This window comes from Scyliorhinus torazame, chromosome 3, assembly GCF_047496885.1.
Source record: "Scyliorhinus torazame isolate Kashiwa2021f chromosome 3, sScyTor2.1, whole genome shotgun sequence".
In the NCBI taxonomy this organism is placed as follows: Eukaryota; Metazoa; Chordata; class Chondrichthyes; order Carcharhiniformes; family Scyliorhinidae; genus Scyliorhinus; species Scyliorhinus torazame.
The window spans coordinates 299,383,277-299,401,426 of record NC_092709.1 but is presented as its reverse complement, the minus strand read 5'-3'; the positions used below and the strand labels follow the sequence as shown (position 1 = coordinate 299,401,426).

General features: G+C 49.7%; 1 protein-coding gene across 3 annotated transcripts in view; it reads left to right on the top strand.

Annotated features, from left to right (window-relative positions):
• ctif (CBP80/20-dependent translation initiation factor) overlaps positions 1–18,150 on the top strand; it is a 455,795-nt gene that overhangs the window by 311,217 nt on the left and 126,428 nt on the right. For 2 of the 3 annotated variants that reach the window (XM_072497444.1, XM_072497442.1), the window contains one exon: positions 2,007–2,075. The exons of the other annotated variant lie outside the window; for it this stretch is intronic. In XM_072497444.1, coding sequence (XP_072353545.1) covers positions 2,007–2,075 — 69 coding nt within the window. The remainder of the gene's footprint in view (positions 1–2,006; positions 2,076–18,150) is intronic. 3 annotated transcript variants of the gene reach the window in all.

The following is an 18,150-nucleotide window of genomic DNA, read 5'->3' as shown; positions in this document are numbered from 1 at the left end:
CGATAGGCCAGGAATCCTCAGGTTCTGGCTGCACGATCTGTTCTCCAAGTCCTCCACTTTCTCTTGCAGCCTCTTCTGTTGGTCCTTCATCAGTCCCATCTCCACTGCCATCGCGGCTAGCTGCTCATCGTGCTCAGCAACCGCCTCTTCCATCTTCTGGGTCGCCTGGCCCTGGGCTTCCAATCTCTGCTCCACATGGTCAATCCCCGTCTTAATCGGATCCAGATATTCCTTTCTTTGCTGAGCAAAGTTCTCCTGGAGAAAGGCCATTAGTTGCTCTGTTGACCACGATCTGGCAGTTGGGGTCCCTGACCCTCTGCCATATTCTCCTGTGCTGCAGGCTCCACTCCCGTCTTCGACCAAAATCTCTCCTTTTCAGACCACTGCTGGTCCACAAATCCATACACTGGTGGGGAATCCTTCTCCTCTACTTCACCAGTCTCCTGTTTTGTCGATCAAACCTACCGTAAATCGTCCACCACGAGCGGAAGCTACCAACTAAGTGACCACTCACTCCATGGCCGGCACCAGAAGTCTCATATTGATACTGTTAATGATTCCCTTTCCTTATGTACTGTCCCTCTCGCCTTTAAATCTGCTGTTATTCAGATTCTCCTCAAAAAACGATCCTTGCATTGTCTTTGCAAATGACTGCCCTATCTTCAACCTCCCTTTCCTCTCCAAAGTCCTTGAAAATGTTGTCGCCTCCCAAAACTCCAACCATTTTTCTGGCATTCCAGGTTTGAATCCCTTCAATCAAGTTTCTGCCCGCCACAGTGCTGACAACTCCTTGGCAACTGTCTGATGCTGAGGCAGCCATGGTGTCATATTTGACTCCAAGATGAGCTCCCGACCACCATTCTATCCTGTCACAAACATTGCTTATTTCCACCTCTGTACCTTTGCCTAACTCCACCCCGTCTCCACTCCTGTTCCGCGCCCTTGTTCGCTCTACACTTAACTATTCCAAAGCACTCTTGTTTGTCACTTAATGCTGTGGTACATGTCAAAAGGAGGCAATGTGGGGCTCTAGTCGGCTCTCTGGAAAGCGGGCAATATCACCCCCCCCCCCCCCCCCCCCCCCCCCCGCCACATGGCGCCAAAGGCCTTCCACGCCAGCCGGCGGGACGGCAACCACTCCGGTGCGGGCCTAGCCCCGAAAGGTGAGGACTTGGCCCCTAAAGAAATCCGCACCTCTGGGGCGGCCTGATGCTGTAGTGGTTCACGCCACTCCATCCCGCCGGGACCCCCCGCCTCGCCGGGTAGGGGAGAATCCCGCCCCAGTTTTCCCTGGAAAATTATCTTTTTAATTTTATCTTACATCTCCCTAGACAACCTGTAAACTGGACCATTGTATTTATTACTGCTCAATCAAGGGAGTGCCACCAACTTGAGAGATAATAGAAGAAATAATCCGTTTGATAATTCTCCTGCGTTTCCTTTACTTGTTGCAAAATAAACTGCAGACTCATGGGAACGTGGTTACTAAGCTGCTTTGGGATGGGTGGGTTCAATGTTTGGCGCATTCCAGTATCGGCACTAAGCCCACAGCAATGTGATTTACACATGACATCAGCTCTGCTCTCAGTCTGTTTAGTCATTATTTGGCTCCATCTCTGTTATTAAAGTCCACCATATAATCATTGAAGGATTTGCGGCTTTAAATTGGAGTATTGTGCAAAATCCAAGATGCATGTAATTGTGTATTCTGTGGGAAGTGGTGAATAGCCTTCGGTTTGAAGTATTGCCAATGATGCCACCATGCTAGTTAAATAACCATGGTGCATATTGGGATTTTTTTTTCAGACTCTTGGTGAGTACACCTTCCCGCAATTCAATTTTAGCATTTAAAATAGTGCCACCGAGTATTCAGTGGATAATTGGTTACCTCTTTTTTTGTCATCGTCCCAATGTTTTGTCTTTTTAGTTATAATTTCTTCCCTCTTTCTCACTATTGTCATATCACTGCCTGTTATCCTCAAGTACTTGCACTATCACACTTATAGATATGTTTACATCAACCAAGAGAAGCTAACGGTGGTCCTTCCAGCCAGTGAGAGAAGGTCCCATGAAAGGTTAGTTCTACCCTGGGGAAAAACTGGTGGTGGTATTGTGTCTCTCAGCAATTCCCTTCTCAAAATGCTTCATTATTTTTGACCCAGGAAGTGTAGAAGATTGTAGTTTAGTCGGGCAGTATGGTCGGCACGGGCTTGGAGGGCCGAAGGGCCTGTTCCTGTGCTGTACATTTCTTTGTTCTTTGTTCTTTATTATATTTTAAAAGAAAACTCTTGCGGCCAACAGGCCTATCTTGCCAGATGGCTAATTTGGTGTTCTTAAGATATCATTGGGGGCCATGCATTAGAAATTATATTGTTTAGCTTTATAATGACTCAGCAGATAAAAAGTGCCTATGCAGACCAATGAGGTCCTGTGCTCAATTTGTGGTATCTACAAGGCTAACTAGTCTGTAAGGACGACAGTTGGTTATAGTATCCCTGAATTAAGTGGTGGGAAGGAGATGGGGAGGGTGGGACGTCAGCTGGCTTTCTCTAAGCTAATATATGCCAGCAACCATGTTGAAAACTATCAGATGACAACAAAACTGAACTCAGTTGTGATTGACTGAAGAACAAGCAGTAGATCTCAATGAAGCAGTAAACCATTGTCACTGGAGTAAAGTACTAGAGGCCTTCAGTACCTGCTGGACTGTACCCTGCTCTCCCCACCCCATCCACTAGTCACCAGGATCAGGAAATTAAGGCAAGGTTTGGGTATTTATGCCTCCACAAGAAGCTGGCCATTGAGAGGAAAGGGAAAATTCTCAAAAACGAACAAGTAAAATGTTGATTTTGTAATTGCTTATAATTTTTCAGAAGAAGAATAATAAATTGGTTTGATAATTTACACTACTTGTTATACAACTGGAAACCGCATCCATTAGGATAAGATAAAGAACCAGAGTTCAATCCAACATCTTTTTGTCTCGTGTCTCTGTGGTGAGAAAGAACTGTCTTCTACAGAATTTGTGAAACAAAAATGTACCAACATGGACATTTCCTTAATTGAATATTCAGGCCCATTGGGCAGGGCAGGAATGAAGAGTGCTTCCTGCTGCAGAGGTTGGCGGGAAAACACACCAAATATTCCAGCCTCGACCTCATTAATAATGCATTGGGGTGTTTTATGCCACACGGGCATGTCTGGGTGGCGTGTAGTCCGCCGTCATGCCTGGGTGCCATATTGAAAAAGCGCAAAACATCAACAACCCTGCATTGATGAAAGAAGGTGAACCGCCTGAAAATGAAGATGGATCTCCGGGAACACTCTGAGACCAGTGGATGGACCTCCTGAGAACAAAGATAGATCGCCAGGAACATTCTGAGGCTAGAAGATAGGCCCGCCACAGTACACCGAATCTGGAAGATCCACCTGCAGATGCACGCCCAACCCACTGCTGTTGTATTCTGGGTTCCAGGGTTGCAGGCTGCCCCATCCCGAATTCCGGAGGCAGCCACGATTTCTGTTCCTCCCGCCATATTCTCCTCCCATCGGAACGACTAGCGGGGTCTTGTTTTTAATTGGTCCAACATTGGCAATCTTCCTTCTGTTGCCGAAGCCCCAAGCACAGGAATTCCTTCTCCAGATCTTTCCTCTTTTAGGGCACTGCTTAAAAGCTACCTCACTTTGTCACCATCTTCCCGAAAGTGGGTTAGTTTCAAATTCTGTTTGATAATGTTCCTGCGAAAAGCCTTGGAATATTTTACCATGTTAAAGAGGCTATATCAATATCAGCTGTTACTAGTGTTGAGTGAGATTGTCAGACCAATTTAAGGGTTGCCACTAATATTTGGTAAACGTTAAGGGCCGTAATACCAACACCAAACCAGTCTCTGCGATTCTATCTGCATGACAAATCTTTCCAGCTGTTAATGACATTAGGATATTCTATTGTATGAACTTGTTGAATAGCTGCCAAAACTTTGTGGGTGTCTCATTTTCCTCCATGGATTACCCTGCATTCCTCATGACTGGGGAAGTGAAATTAATTTTCTCTGGTGTTGGGATCAAATCTGAGCATTGCTGGGCATTGTGTCATGGTAAATGCACAGTTGAGGGCACTTTATAATAAAAGGGTGGTGCAAATAAACCTATTGTCACGGCATGTGTTGTAAGATGTCTAATTATGAAAACCACTTTATGCTGGTGGTTAGAGAGGTTGTCACACAAAACAAAGAAGTATTTGAAATGGGCTGGCCATTTGACTGACGTGACATGTTGTAAATTTGAGCAAAAGAACAGTTGCTCAAAAATGTTGAACAACCTTTTATTCAACTCCTGATTGTTGAAGGCAATTCTCATTTACAACTGTGAAATAACTTGAGAGAATCAAACATGGCAGAACAGGCACCTGCACTTAAAAGCAAAACTGATCCACAGGTGTCTTATTTCACCGTAATAACTGTCTTGAAGAATTAAGTTCATATTTCTTACTTATTTAAATAAAGAAATATTTATAGAATTTATAGAATTTACAGTGCAGAAGGAGGCCATTCGGCCCATCGAGTCTGCACCAGCTCTTGGAAAGAGCACCCCACCCAAGGTCAACACCGCCACCCCATCCCCATAACCCAGTAACCCCACCCAACACTAAGGGCAATTTTGGACACTAAGGGCAATTTATCATGGCCAATCCACCTAACCTGCACATCTTTGGACTGTGGGAGGAAACCGGAGCACCCGGAGGAAACCCACGCACACACGGGAAGGATGTGCAGACTCCGCACAGACAGTGACCCAAGCCGGAATCGAACCTGGGACCCTGGAGCTGTGAAGCAATTGTGCTATCCACAAGGCTACCGTGCTGCCCACCAATCTTTTGTTCGGAGGAAGAAGAGTTGCAAGTCATTTCTTAGAAAGACTCGGAGTGACATGCTTGTCCTTATCTTCTACCCACCAGCCACTTTAGTCGAAGGATCATCTTCCACCATTCCCTCTATGAGCATGATGTCACTACCAAACGTTTCCAAATGTTTCCAATTAAGGGACAATTTGGCGTGGCCAATCCACCTACCATGATCATCTTTGGGTTGTGGGGGTGAGTCCCACGCAGGCACCGGGAGAATGTGCAAACTCCACACGGACAGTGACCCGGGGCCAGGATCGAACCTGGGTCCTCGGTGCAGTGAGGCAGCAGTGCTAACTACTATCTTTCCCCTTCCCATCACACCTTTCAATGCAAAGACAGCAGATGAAACATCTGTCCTTCCTTCTCAAATCCCCAAATATAACTCCCAGGTGAAACAGCAATTTACTTTCAATTCAGTATAATGGGTTCACTGTGTGGTTTCCTCTACGTAGGGGAGACCAAATGCAGTTTGGGTGACCACTTTCCGGGTCACCTGTGTCCTGTCCACAAGCGTGACCCTGAGCCTCCAGTCACCTGTCATTTTAATTCTAGCTCTTTCCAGCCTGACCACTCTGTCCTCGGCCTATTGGAGTGTTACAATGGAGCTAAAATTAAGTTTGAGGAACGGCGGGCGGGATTCTCCATTTCAGAGACTAAGGGCAGGATTCTCCACTTGCCGACGCTGATTTCGTAATCAGGAATCGGGCGGAGAATCCCTATTTACAACTGAATTGGGCGGCGGCACCTGTTTTTGGATACTCCGACCCCACCAAAACAGCATCATCGGGGAGTATGCCACACGCCGTTGGGGCAGCCTCTGGACGTTACCAGAAGGTCTTCCCCTGATGCTCCACCCCCGATGGGCTGAGTTCGATAGGGCGTGGACCCGGTGTGGCGGCTGCAGACCGTGTCCAACGCCGCCACAGTCGGTGGGGGGCCATGTCACTGGCCGGGGGGTACGCCGAAGAGGGCTGGGTGGACTGGTGGGGGATGGCGAGGGAGTGTCCAGGAGGGCACTATCTGGCAGGTCGGGTCAGCCCGGCCTGCACCATGTTGTACGGCACGACCGCTGCGGGTCTGCACATTCGCGGCCACGGACCTGGCAATTCTTCGGCCATTTATTTCGTGGAAGACCATGTGTTTTACGTGGCACGGCTGCTAGCCCCTCATTGGTCGAAGAGTTGGTGCTGGAGCCTCGCCGATTTTTTTCATCGTAGAACTAGACACTTCCTCCGGACATAGCCTCAATATCAGAGAATCCAGCCCTAAGTTTTGACACCAGAACTGAATCGGTGGACCTCTGCGACAACTAAATTGCCGCCGGTCCTGGAGCAATTCATGATCCGTTAATGGGCTAGCACCGGCACCACGTGGAACTCAAGTCATTCCAATGAAGAACAGTGTCCAATTCGAGAGGCTGACAAGCTGCAGCCACATGTTAACACTCCATTCCCTACACACTCATCCCAGCCAACAAGATGGCATCACAAAGAGCAGCACCCCAGTTTGGGGACTCAGAGCTCGATGCCGTGGAAGAGAGGTGGGCCAACCTGTTCCAGCGTGGTAAGGAGGCTGCCACCCGCTGCCGTACACTGGGCCTGGGATCTTAGGGGAATTTGGTAAGTTTTCGGGGTATAAATTGAATATGGGGAAAAGCGAGATGTTCCCGATCCAGGCGAGGGGACAGGAGAGGAGACTGGGAGAGAATGGTGCCATTTAGAATGGTGGGAAGGAGCTTTCGCTATCTGGGAATCCAGGTGGCACGGGAATGGGAGACACTGCACAAGCTAAACTTGTCCCGGCTTGTAGAACAAATGAAGGAGGACTTTAGGAGATGGGACATGCTCCCGCTGTCACTGACGGGGAGGGTACAGACCGTGAAAAAGACGGTCCTCCCCAGATTTCTATTTGTCTTTCAGTGTCTCCCCATCTTTATCCTGAGGGCCTTTTTAAAAAGGGTGAATAAGGTTATTTCGAGCTTTGTGTGGGCGGGTAAAACCCCGCGAGTGAAGAAAGTGTTGTTGGAGCGTAGTCGGGGGGAGGGTGGGTTGGCACTGCCGAACCTTTGCGACTACTACTGGGTGGCTAATATAGCCATGATTAGGAAGTGGGTAGTGGGGGAGGGGGTCGGTGTGAGAGCATGTAGAGGCGGCATTCAGTAAGAACACAAGTTTGGGGGCACTGATAACAGCACCTCTGCCATTCTCGCCAGCCCGGTACTTCACAAGCTCGGTGGTAGTGGCGGCTCTGAAAATCTGGGGGAAGGGGAGGAGATATAGGAGAGCTGAAGGAGCATCGGTCTGGGCCCCGATTTACAACAACCATCGGTTTGTGCAGGGAAGACTGGATGGGGGGTTTCGGAGATGGCAACGAGTAGGAATTGAGAGGTTGGGAGATCTATTTATAGACGGGAGCTTCCCTAGCTTGAAGGATTTGGAGGAGAAATTTGAACTTCCAGCAGGGAATGGGTTTGGACATCTGCTGGTACGAGATTTTCTGAGAAGGCGGGTTCCGACCTTCCCGCTCCTGCCACCACGGGGATACAGGACAGGGTAGTTTCCAGAACATGGGTGGGAGAGGGGAAGGTATCAGATATCTACAAAGAACTTATGGAGTTAGAGGAAACACCGATAGAGGAACTAAAGAGCAAGTGGGAAAATGAGCTAGGGGGAGAGATAGAGGCGGGTCTGTGGGCGGATGCCTTAAGCAGGATTAACACATCCTCATCATGTGCCAGGCTTAGCCTGATACAATTTAAGGTAGTCCACCGTGTGGTAGTAGAGGTATTATGGTACCTGGTAATGCTGGAACACCATTGGTAGAAATTGTATGCTTCCTATTGGTCAAGCTGTATGGTAGCTCTGTCCTGCTAGGCGAGGTATACGAGCCCGTGCCGCCCCAGCAGTCTTCATTCTGTACCTGAGCTGCTGGGGGAAACATCTAGCTTATTAAAGCCTTCAGTTGGACGACAACCTCGCTTTCGTGGTCATTGATCGTGCATCAATTTAATAAGCTAGATTTTAAAGGATGGAGCTCCGAATCGAGCCGGAGTGTCTGCAACTCAGCCCCCACGCGGCGAACTCAGCGGCAGGCAATCTTCAAGCACTGGCTGGCGTGTTTTGAAGGATATCTCGGGACGGCCGAAAACACACCCACGGGAGAACAGAAAATGCAAGTCCTGCACTCGAGGGTGAGCCCGGAGATTTACACCCTCATCGAGGACACGGAAGACTTTGATGCAGCAATAGAGCTGCTAAAAGGACATTATATTCGCCCGATATACCAGGTCTATGCCCGACATGTGCTAGCAACGAGGCGACAAATCCCTGGGGAATTGCTGGAAGAAATCTACCGTGCACTCCTGGTGTTGGGGAGAAACTGCAGCTGCCCGCAAGTTTCGGCGAGCGAACACACTGAACTCTTGGTCCGGGACGCTTTCGTAGCAGGTATGCTGTCCTCCAAAATCCGCCAGCGATTGCTGGAAAAAGACACTCTAGGTCTCAAGGAGGCACGGGCCCTTGCAGGCTCCCTGGATGTGGACTCCAGAAACGCCCGCGCTTACGTTCCCGACCGCGCGGCAGCCCCCTGGGCAGCGTGGAACCCCTCCGCAGCCGACCCCGAGACATCCCAAATCCCCCCACAAGCTTGTGCTGCAAGGCGGCCTGGCAACCCCGGGGGGCCCCGCTACTACTTTTGCAGGCAGGCCAAGCACCCCCGCCAGCGCTGCCCAGCCCGCGCATCCACCTGCAAGGGATGCGGTAAAAAGGGCCATTTCGTGGGGGTATGCCAGGCCCGTGCAGTTGCCGCGGTCCCCGGCGGCGAATGCGGACCGCCACTACAAACCTCTCCGCGGTCCCCTTGCGACCAGCGGGCGCCGCTATCTCCCTACTCCAGGGCCACGTGCGGCCCCCGGGCACCGCCACCTTGTCCCGCGGACGCCACCTTAAATGGATGGGCGCCGCCATTTTGTGCACCCCCAGCCATGTGCGACCAATGGGAGCCGCCATCTTGGATGGACCCCCAGGACCCCAGCTCAGCTGACCACACACTGCCCGAAGAGAACGCTCAACTGCTACGTTTAGCCTCGGTGACTCTGGATCACTCCCGGCCTCGACCACTCTCGACTGCTACAACGACTGTATTTATCAACGGGCACGAGACGTCCTGCCTAATCGACTCTGGGAGCACGGAGAGCTTCATACACCCCGACACGGTAAGGCGCTGTTCTCTCCTCGTCCACCCCGTTAATCAAAAAATCTCCCTGGCCTCCGGTTCCCACTCAGTAGAGATAAAGGGGTTTTGTGTAGCAAACGTCACAGTCCAGGGAAGGGAGTTTAAAAATTACCGGCTCTACGTCCTTCCCCATCTCTGCGCGGCCACACTCCTGGGTTTAAAATTCCAGTATAATCTCCAAAGTCTAACTTTCAAATTCGGCGGCCCTATACCCTCCCTCACTGTCTGCGGCCTCACGACCCTTAAGGTCGACCCGCCTTCCCTGTTTGCGAACCTCACCCCGGATTGCAAACCCGTCGCCACCAGGAGCAGACAGTACAGTGCCCAGGACCGGATCTTTATTAGGTCAGAGGTCCAAAGGCTGCTGAGGGAAGGAGTCATTGAAGCCAACAACAGTCCCTAGAGAGCTCAAGTCGTGGTGGTAAAGACCGGGGAGAAGCACAGGATGGTCATCGACTACAGTCAGACCATCAACAGGTTAACGCAGCTGGACGCGTACCCTCTCCCCCGCATATCTGACCTGGTAAACAGGATCGCGCATTACAAGGTCTTCGCCACGGTGGATCTTAAGTCCGCCTACCACCAGCTCCCCATCCGCACTCGTGACCGCAAATACACTGCCTTCAAGGCAGATGGGCGGCTCTATCACTTCTTAAGGGTTCCCTTCGGTGTCACCAACGGGATCTCGGTCTTCCAGCGCGAGATGGACCGAATGGTTGACTGGTACGGTTTACGGGCAACATTCACGTATCTCGATGATGTCACCACATGCGGCCATGACCACGACACCAACCTCCGAAAATTCCTCCAGACCGCAAAGATCCTTAACCTTACATGCAACAAGGACAAATGCGTGTTTAGCACTGACCGCCTAGCCATCCTCGGCTGGGTAGTGCGAAATGGAGTTATAGGCCCCGACCCTGAGCGCATGCACCCCCTTATGGAGTTCCCCCTCCCTCACTTCTCCAAGGCCCTGAAGCGCTGCCTAGCGATGCGGACAAGGCCCATCCCCTGATCCAATCCACAGCTTTTCCCCTGTCGATAGAGGCCCGCCAGGCCTTCAGAAGCATCAAAACGGACATTGCAAAGGCCACGATGCACGCCATCGACGAGTCCCTCCCCTTCCAGGTCGAGAGCAACGGGTCTGATGTAGCTCTGGCGGCCACCCTCAACCAAGCGGGCAGACTCGTGGCCTTCTTCTCACGTACCCTCCATGCTTCCGAAATCCGCCACTCCTCAGTCAAAAAGGAGGCCCAGGCCATAGTAGAAGCTGTGCGACATTGGAGGCATTACCTGGCCGGCAGGAGATTCACTCTCCTCACTGACCAACGGTCGGTTGCTTTCATGTTCGGTAATGCACAGCGGGGCAAGATAAAAAACGATAAAATCTTGCGGTGGAGGATCGAACTCTCCACCTACAACTACGGGATCTTGTAACGTCCCGGGAAGCTAAACGAGCCTCCTGACGCCCTGTCCTGCGGCACATGTGCCACCGCACAAGTGGACCGCCTCTGAGCCCTCCACGAGGACCTCTGCCACCCGGGGGTCGCTCGCTTTTTCCACTTTATCAAGACCCACAACCTGCCCTACTCCATCGAGGTCAGGACAGCCACCAGGGACTGCCAAATCTGCGCGGAGTGCAAACCGCATTTCTAAAGGCCGGAGAAAGCGCACCTGATAAAGGCTTCCCGTCCCTTTGAACGCCTCAGCATGGACTTCAAAGGCCCCCTCCTCTCCACCGACCGCAACACGTACTTCCTGAACGTGATTGACGAGTACTCCCGGTTCCCATTCGCCATGCTTTGCCCTGACATGACCGCAACCACCGTCATCAAGGCCCTCCATAGCATCCTTGCACTGTTCGGGTTCCCCGCCTACATACATAGTGATAGGGGGTCCTCCTTTATGAGCGACGAACTGTGTCAATTCCTGCTCAGCAAAGGCATCGCCTCGAGCAGGACGACCAGTTACAACCCCCGGGGTAACGGACAGGTAGAGAGGGAGAACGGAACGGTCTGGAAGACCGTCCTACTGGCTCTACGGTCCAGGAATCTCCCAGTCTCCCGCTGGCAGTAAATCCTCCCGGATGCCCTCCACTCCATCCGGTCACTGCTTGTACCACAACCAACCAGATACCTCACGAACGTCTCCTTGTCTTCCCCAGGAAGCCCTCCTCTAGGACCTCGCTCCCGACCTGGCTGGCAGCACCCGGACCCATCCTGCTCCGAAAACACGTGCGGGCGCACAAGTCGGACCCGTTGGTCGAGAGGGTCCATCTTCTCCACGCTAACCCCCAGTACGCCTGTGTGGCGTACCCCGACGGCCGACAAGATACGGTCTCCCTACGAGACCTGGCGCCCGCCGGAGCCCCACGCACACCCCAGCCACCAGTCCCACCCTCCCCTCCACCAGGGCACCTTACAGGAGGATCGGTCCTTCCGCCGGCCCCATCTAGGCCCCCCCACCCACCGATGCACCCCATAGGCGCTCCCTTCCCAGGTCAACCGTTTTCCCCACCAGCGCCGACTAGGAGTGTCGAAGCTGCCACAGAGATCGAGGCCACGCTCCCGGAGTCACAGACGCCCGAGCCTCCACCGGAGTCACCACCGAAGCTCCGACGATCACAGAGGATGACCAGGGCCCCCGATCAACTGATTGCTTCATTTTAAATTGTAAATTTAAATCATAAATTGTAAATAGTGACTAGAATTGTGAATAGTTACAAAACGCTGTACGGAGGTATTACGGTACCTCCATAACTAATTCTACCACGTTGCCATGTTTGTAGTATCAGGCCACCACCCCCGCCGGACTATTTTTTATCAGGGGGTGAATGTGGTAGTAGAGGTATTACGGTACCTGGTAATACTGGAACACCATTGGTAGAAATTGTATGCTTCCTGTTGGTCAAGCTGTATGGTAGCTCCGCCCTACTAGGCGGGTATAAGAGCCCGTGCCGCCCCAGCAGCCTTCATTCTGTACATGAGCTGCTGGGGGAAACATCTAGCTTATTAAAGCTTTCAGTTGGACTTCAGTTGGGGCTGTTTAGCACAGGGCTAAATCGCTGGTTTTGAAAGCAGACCAAGGCAGGCCAGCAGCACGGTTCAATTCCCGTAACTGCCTCCCCGAACAGGCGCCGGAATGTGGCGACTAGGGGCTTGTCACAGTAACTTCATTTGAAGCCTACTTGTGACAATAAGCGATTTTCATTTCATTTCACAACCTCGCTTTAGTGGTCAATGATCGTGCATCACACCGGGCACACATGACGGTGGCCCAGATGAGCAAGTTCTTTGGGGTAGAGGACAGGTGTGCTAGGTGCGCGGGAGGTCCAGCAAACCATGTCCATGTGTTTTGGGCATGCCCGAAACTTAGAGGGTTTTGGCAGGGTTTTGCTAAGGCAATGTCCACGGTACTTAAAACACTGGTGGTGCCGAATCCAGAGGTGGCGATCTTTGGACTGTCGGAAAAGCCGGAAGTCCAGGGGGCGAGAGAGGCTGACGGTTTGGCCTTTGCTTCCCTGGTAGCCCGGAGACAGATACTGTTAATGTGGAGGGAATCGAAGCCCCTGAAATTAGAGACCTGGGTTAGTGACATGGCTGGGTTTCTCAGTCTTGAGAAAATAAAGTTTGCCCTAAGGGGGTCAATGTTCGGGTTCGTCCGGAGGTGGCAGCCGTTCGTCAACTTTCCTGCAGAAAATTAAAATGTCAGCAGAGGCAGAAATCCACGGGGGCGGGGGGAAGGGGTGTTAGGCTATTGTTTCATTGATTGGGGGTGCGAATAATGGGATAGGGATGGAAATGTTTTATGTACCATGTTTATGTCGCTGTTGTCGTTATTACTATTATAAAAACTACAAATACCCTAAGAAAATGGTTTTTTTTTAAAAACAACTCGCCTGTAAAAAAATAATTGGGTACTCTGGGTACTTTTTTTTTAAAAAGGCGGCACGGTGGTGCAGTGGTTAGCACTGCTGCCTACGGCACTGAGGTCCCAGGTTCGATCCCAGCCCCGGGTCACTGTCTGTGTGGAGTTTGCACATTCTCCCCGTGTCTACGCGGGTCTCACCCCCACAACCCACAGATGTACAGGATAGGTGGATTGGCCACGCTAAATTGCCCCTTAATTGGAAAAAAAATAATTGGGTACTTTTCATTTTTTTTTTAAAAAACAACTCACTTGTGACAGGTGATCTGGGTAAGGTGGATCCTCACCTCTGCACCGCACGCCAACCACTATGTCAGTGACAGATCTGTCCTCAGCCACCCCTGCGACCTCCAGGGCAATTTCCTCGTAGCTGGTGAGGACTCTGATGTCCGGTACCCTCCCGTCTGTTTTGGGCCTACTGCTCCTGCGGGGCACAAAGGGGGCATCGTGAGCCACACGTGTCGTTCATTGCGGGGGTGGGTTTTGAATGGAAGGGGAGACAGAGCGTTTGCGGGGGGATGGGGAGAAGAGGGAATGGGGGGTTAGGGTGGATGGGGGTTAATGGGTAAGCCGAGGCACGGACCTGTATATATTTATTTATATATCCTTTCTATATTCTTTCATTAAATTCCATCTGAAAAACTCTTAATCTACTAACTTGTTCATGTGCTCCTCAAGTCACTTATTCATTTTTTTTAAATTTAGAGTACCCAATTCATTTTTCCAATTAAGGGGCAATTTAGCGCGGCCAATCCACCTACCCTGCACATCTTTGGGTTGTGGGGGCGAAACCCACGCAAACACGGGGAGAATGTGCAAACTCCACACGGACAGTGACCCAGAGCCGGGATCGAACCTGGGACCTCAGCGCCACGAGGCAGCAATGCTAACGACTGTGCCGCCATGCTGCCCTCTCAAGTCCGTATCCCTCGGCACGGTTTCTCATTCAGTATGTGGATGGACCGACTGGAGAGGGGGCAAAACTTGACCTCGTCTTGGGAAATAAGGAAGGGCAAGTCACAGAAGTGTAAGTGAGGGATCATTTTGGGACAAGTGACCATAACTCCATTAGTTTGAAGATAGCTATGGAGAATGATAGGTCTGGCCCAAGAGTTAAAATTCTTAATTGGGGCAAGGCCAATTTTGATGGTATCAGACAGGAACTTTCAGAGGTAGATTGGGGGAGACTGTTGGCAGGCAAAGGGACGGCTGGTAAATGGGAGGCTTTTAAAAATGTGTTAACCAGGGTTCAGGGTAAGCACATTCCCTTTAGAGTGAAGGGCAAGGCTGGTAGAAGTAGGGAACCCTGGATGACTCGAGATATTGAGACTCTGGTCAAAAAGAAGAAGAAGGCATATGACGTACATAAACAACTGGGATCAAGTGGATCCCTTGAAGAGTATAGAGATTGTCGAAATAGAGTTAAGAGGGAAATCAGGAGGGCAAAAAGGGGACATGAAATTGCTTTGGCAAATAATGCAAAGGAGAATCCAAAGAGCTTCTACAGATACATAAAGGGAAAAAGAGTAACTAGGGACAGAGTAGGGCCTCTTCAGGATCAACAAGGACATCTATGTGCAGAGCCACAAGAGTTGGGTGAGATCCTGAATGAATATTTCTCATCGGTATTCACGGTGGAGAAAGGCATGGATGTTAGGAAACTAAGAGAAATAAATAGTGATGTCTTGAGAAGTGTGCATATTACAGAGGAGGAGGTGCTGGAAGTCTTAAAGCGCATCAAGGTAGATAAATCCCCAGGACCTGATGAAATGTATCCCAGGATGTTGTGGGAGGCCAGGGAGGAAATTGCGGGTCCCCTAACAGAGCTATTTGAATCATCGGCAGCCACAGGTGAGGTGCCTGAAGATTGGAGAGTAGCGAATGTTGTGCCCTTGTTTAAGAAGGGCAGCAGGGAAAAGCCTGGGAACTACAGACCGGTGAGCCTAACGTCTGTAGTAGGTAAGTTGCTAGAAGGTATTCTGAGAGACAGGATCTACAAGCATTTAGAGAGGCAAGGACTGATTCGGGGCAGTCAGCATGGCTTTGTGCGTGGAAAATCATGTCTCACAAATTTGATTGAGTTTTTTGAGGGGGTGACCAAGAAGGTAGATGAGGGCAATGCAGTAGACGTTGTCTACATGGACTTTAGCAAAGCCTTTGACAAGGTACTGCATGGTAGGTTGTTGCAGAAGGTTAAAGCTCACGGGATCCAGGGTGAGGTTGCCAATTGGATTCAAAATTGGCTGGACGACAGAAGACAGAGGGTGGTTGTAGAGGGTTGTTTTTCAAACTGGAGGCCTGTGACCAGTGGTGTGCCTCAGGGATCGGTGCTGGGTCCACTGTTATTTGTGATTTATATTAATGATTTGGATGAGAATTTAGGAGGCATGGTTAGTAAGTTTGCAGATGACACCAAGATTGGTGGCACAGTGGATAGTGAAGAAGGTTATCTAGGATTGCAACGGGATCTTGATCAATTAGGCCAGTGGGCCGACGAATGGCAGATGGAGTTTAATTTAGATAAATGTGAGGTGATGCATTTTGGCAGATCGAATCAGGCCAGGACCTACTCAGTTAATGGTATGGCGTTGGGGAGAGTTATAGAACAAAGAGATCTAGGAGTACAGGTTCATAGCTCCTTGAAGGTGGAGTCGCAGGTGGACAGGGTGGTGAAGAAGGCATTCGGCATGCTTGGTTTCATTGGTCAGAGCATTGAATACAGGAGTTGGGACGTCTTGTTGAAGTTGTACAAGACATTGGTACGGCCACACTTGGAATACTGTGTGCAGTTCTGGTCACCCTATTATAGAAAGGATATTATTAAACTAGAAAGAATGCAGAAAAGATTTACTAGGATGTTACCGGGACTTGATGGTTTGAGTTATAAGGAGAGGCTGGATAGACTGGGACTTTTTTCCCTGGAGCGTAGGAGGCTTAGGGGTGATCTTATAGAGGTCTATAAAATAATGAGGGGCATAGATAAGGTAGATAGTCAACATCTTCTCCCAAAGGTAGGGGAGTCTAAAACTAGAGGGCATAGGTTTAAGGTGAGAGGGGAGAGATTCAGAAGGGCCCAGAGGGGCAATTTCTTCACTCAGAGGGTAGTGAGTGTCTGGAATGTGCTGCCAGAGGTAGTAGTAGAGGCGGGTACAATTGTGTCTTTTAAAAAGCATTTAGATAGTTACATGGGTAAGATGGGTATAGAGGGTTATGGGCCAAGTGCGGGCAACTGGGACTAGCTTAATGGTAAAAACTGGGCGGCATGGACTGGTTGGGCCGAAGGGCCTGTTTCCATGCTGTAAACGTCTATGATTCTATGAAGTCACTTATAGCCCTCAGCACATTTAAAATGCTCATTACCTTTTACATTGGTGTGTTTCTTGTACCCACACCTAAATCAGTAAAGCTCTCCTTAATATATCCTTTGCGTTTCTGATGAAAGGCCATCAACCTCAACCGTTTCTCTCTTTCACAGATACTGCCTGACATACTGAGTGTTTCCAGAAGTTTCTGTTTGTTTTTATTTTAGATTTCCAGTATCCACAGTATTTTGCTCTTGTGTCTGCGCACATGGATATTGAATTTATTCTGAAAATAGTGCTCATTTGTAGAGAAAACATGATTGCCAACACATTACTTTGCCAATCTTCGCCCCTCCATCTGGAATCGATATTGAGTGGGAGAAGAGGGAAATAAACGGCTACTTTTCTCCTGCTGACTCTTGAGCAAAGAACAAAGAAAAGGGCCTTCAGTCCTCCAAGCCTGCACCGACCATGCTGCCCATCTAAACTAAAATCTTCTACACTTCCGGGGTCCGTATCCCTCTATTCCCATCCTATTCATTTATTTGTCAAGACGCCCCTTAGACGTCACTATCGTCCCTGCTTCCACCACCTCCTCCGGCAGCGAGTTCCAGGCACCCACTACCCTCTGTGTAAAAAACATGCCTCGTACATCTCCTCTAAACCTTGCCCCTCTCACCTTAAACCTATGCCCCCTAGTAATTGACCCCTCTAGCCTGGGGAAAAGCCTCTGACTATCCACTCTGTCTATGCCCTCATAATTTTGTAGACCTCTGTCAGGTCGCCCCTCAACCTCCGTCGTTCCAGTGAGAACAAACCGAGATTATTCAACCTCTCCTCATAGCTAATGCCCTCCATACCAGGCAACATCCTGGTAAATCTCTTCTGCACCCTCTCGAAAGCCTCCACATCTTTCCGGTAGTGTGGCAACCAGAATTGAACACTGTACTCCAAGTGTGGCCTAACTAAGGTTCTATACAGCTGCAAAATGACTTGCCAATTTCTATACTCAATGCCCCGGCCAATGAAGGCAAACATGCCGTATGCCTTCTTGACTAGCTTCTCCACCTGTGTTGCCCCGTTCAGTGATCTGTGGACCTGTGAAGTTCTTATTGAATGACAACGATAGAGCCAGAAACCGACTTGCCTGTTTGCCCCATATGTCTGAATGATACACACTATAGGGATAGAACAGTAAGGAAGAAAGGAAGAAATTGCAAAGAGAAAAACTTTTTTGTTCTTTAGCAAGCCTTAAAAGAATGCGGGTGAGATGCAGTCCTTGAGAAGCCAGTAGGATATGAGAGGGGATTTGGAATGCAAAGTAGATGTCAGACTAATGATTTTCCTTTATTTTAGTGAGGATGGGAAAAGAGTTTCCAAATTATTCTTCAAAATTAGCCCTGTAACCTATAGCAATCTTGATATCAGCAATAAAAACTCATTATAGTTCAACACTCTTGCATCGGAATTAGCAGAGAGAAACATGTCAGAAATGTGTGGAAATACACTTTATTGAACTGAGCAAAGAAGTGGAGGGGACAACAGATTATTACAAATCCCTTCATAGAATTATGTTAGAACAATACACCATTGTTTGGACAAAACTCTATTTAAAAGGGCCTGATTAGAGACAAATTATAATTTGTGTGACTCAATGTTTAGAAATTGCTCTGTCTGTGGTAGAACTCCCCTAATGATTCATTAGGTAAGCAAACAGTTTTGTACTGAGTCAGACAGACTAGGATGGTCCCAGTTTTGATCCCTAATCTGTGGTGAGTTCAC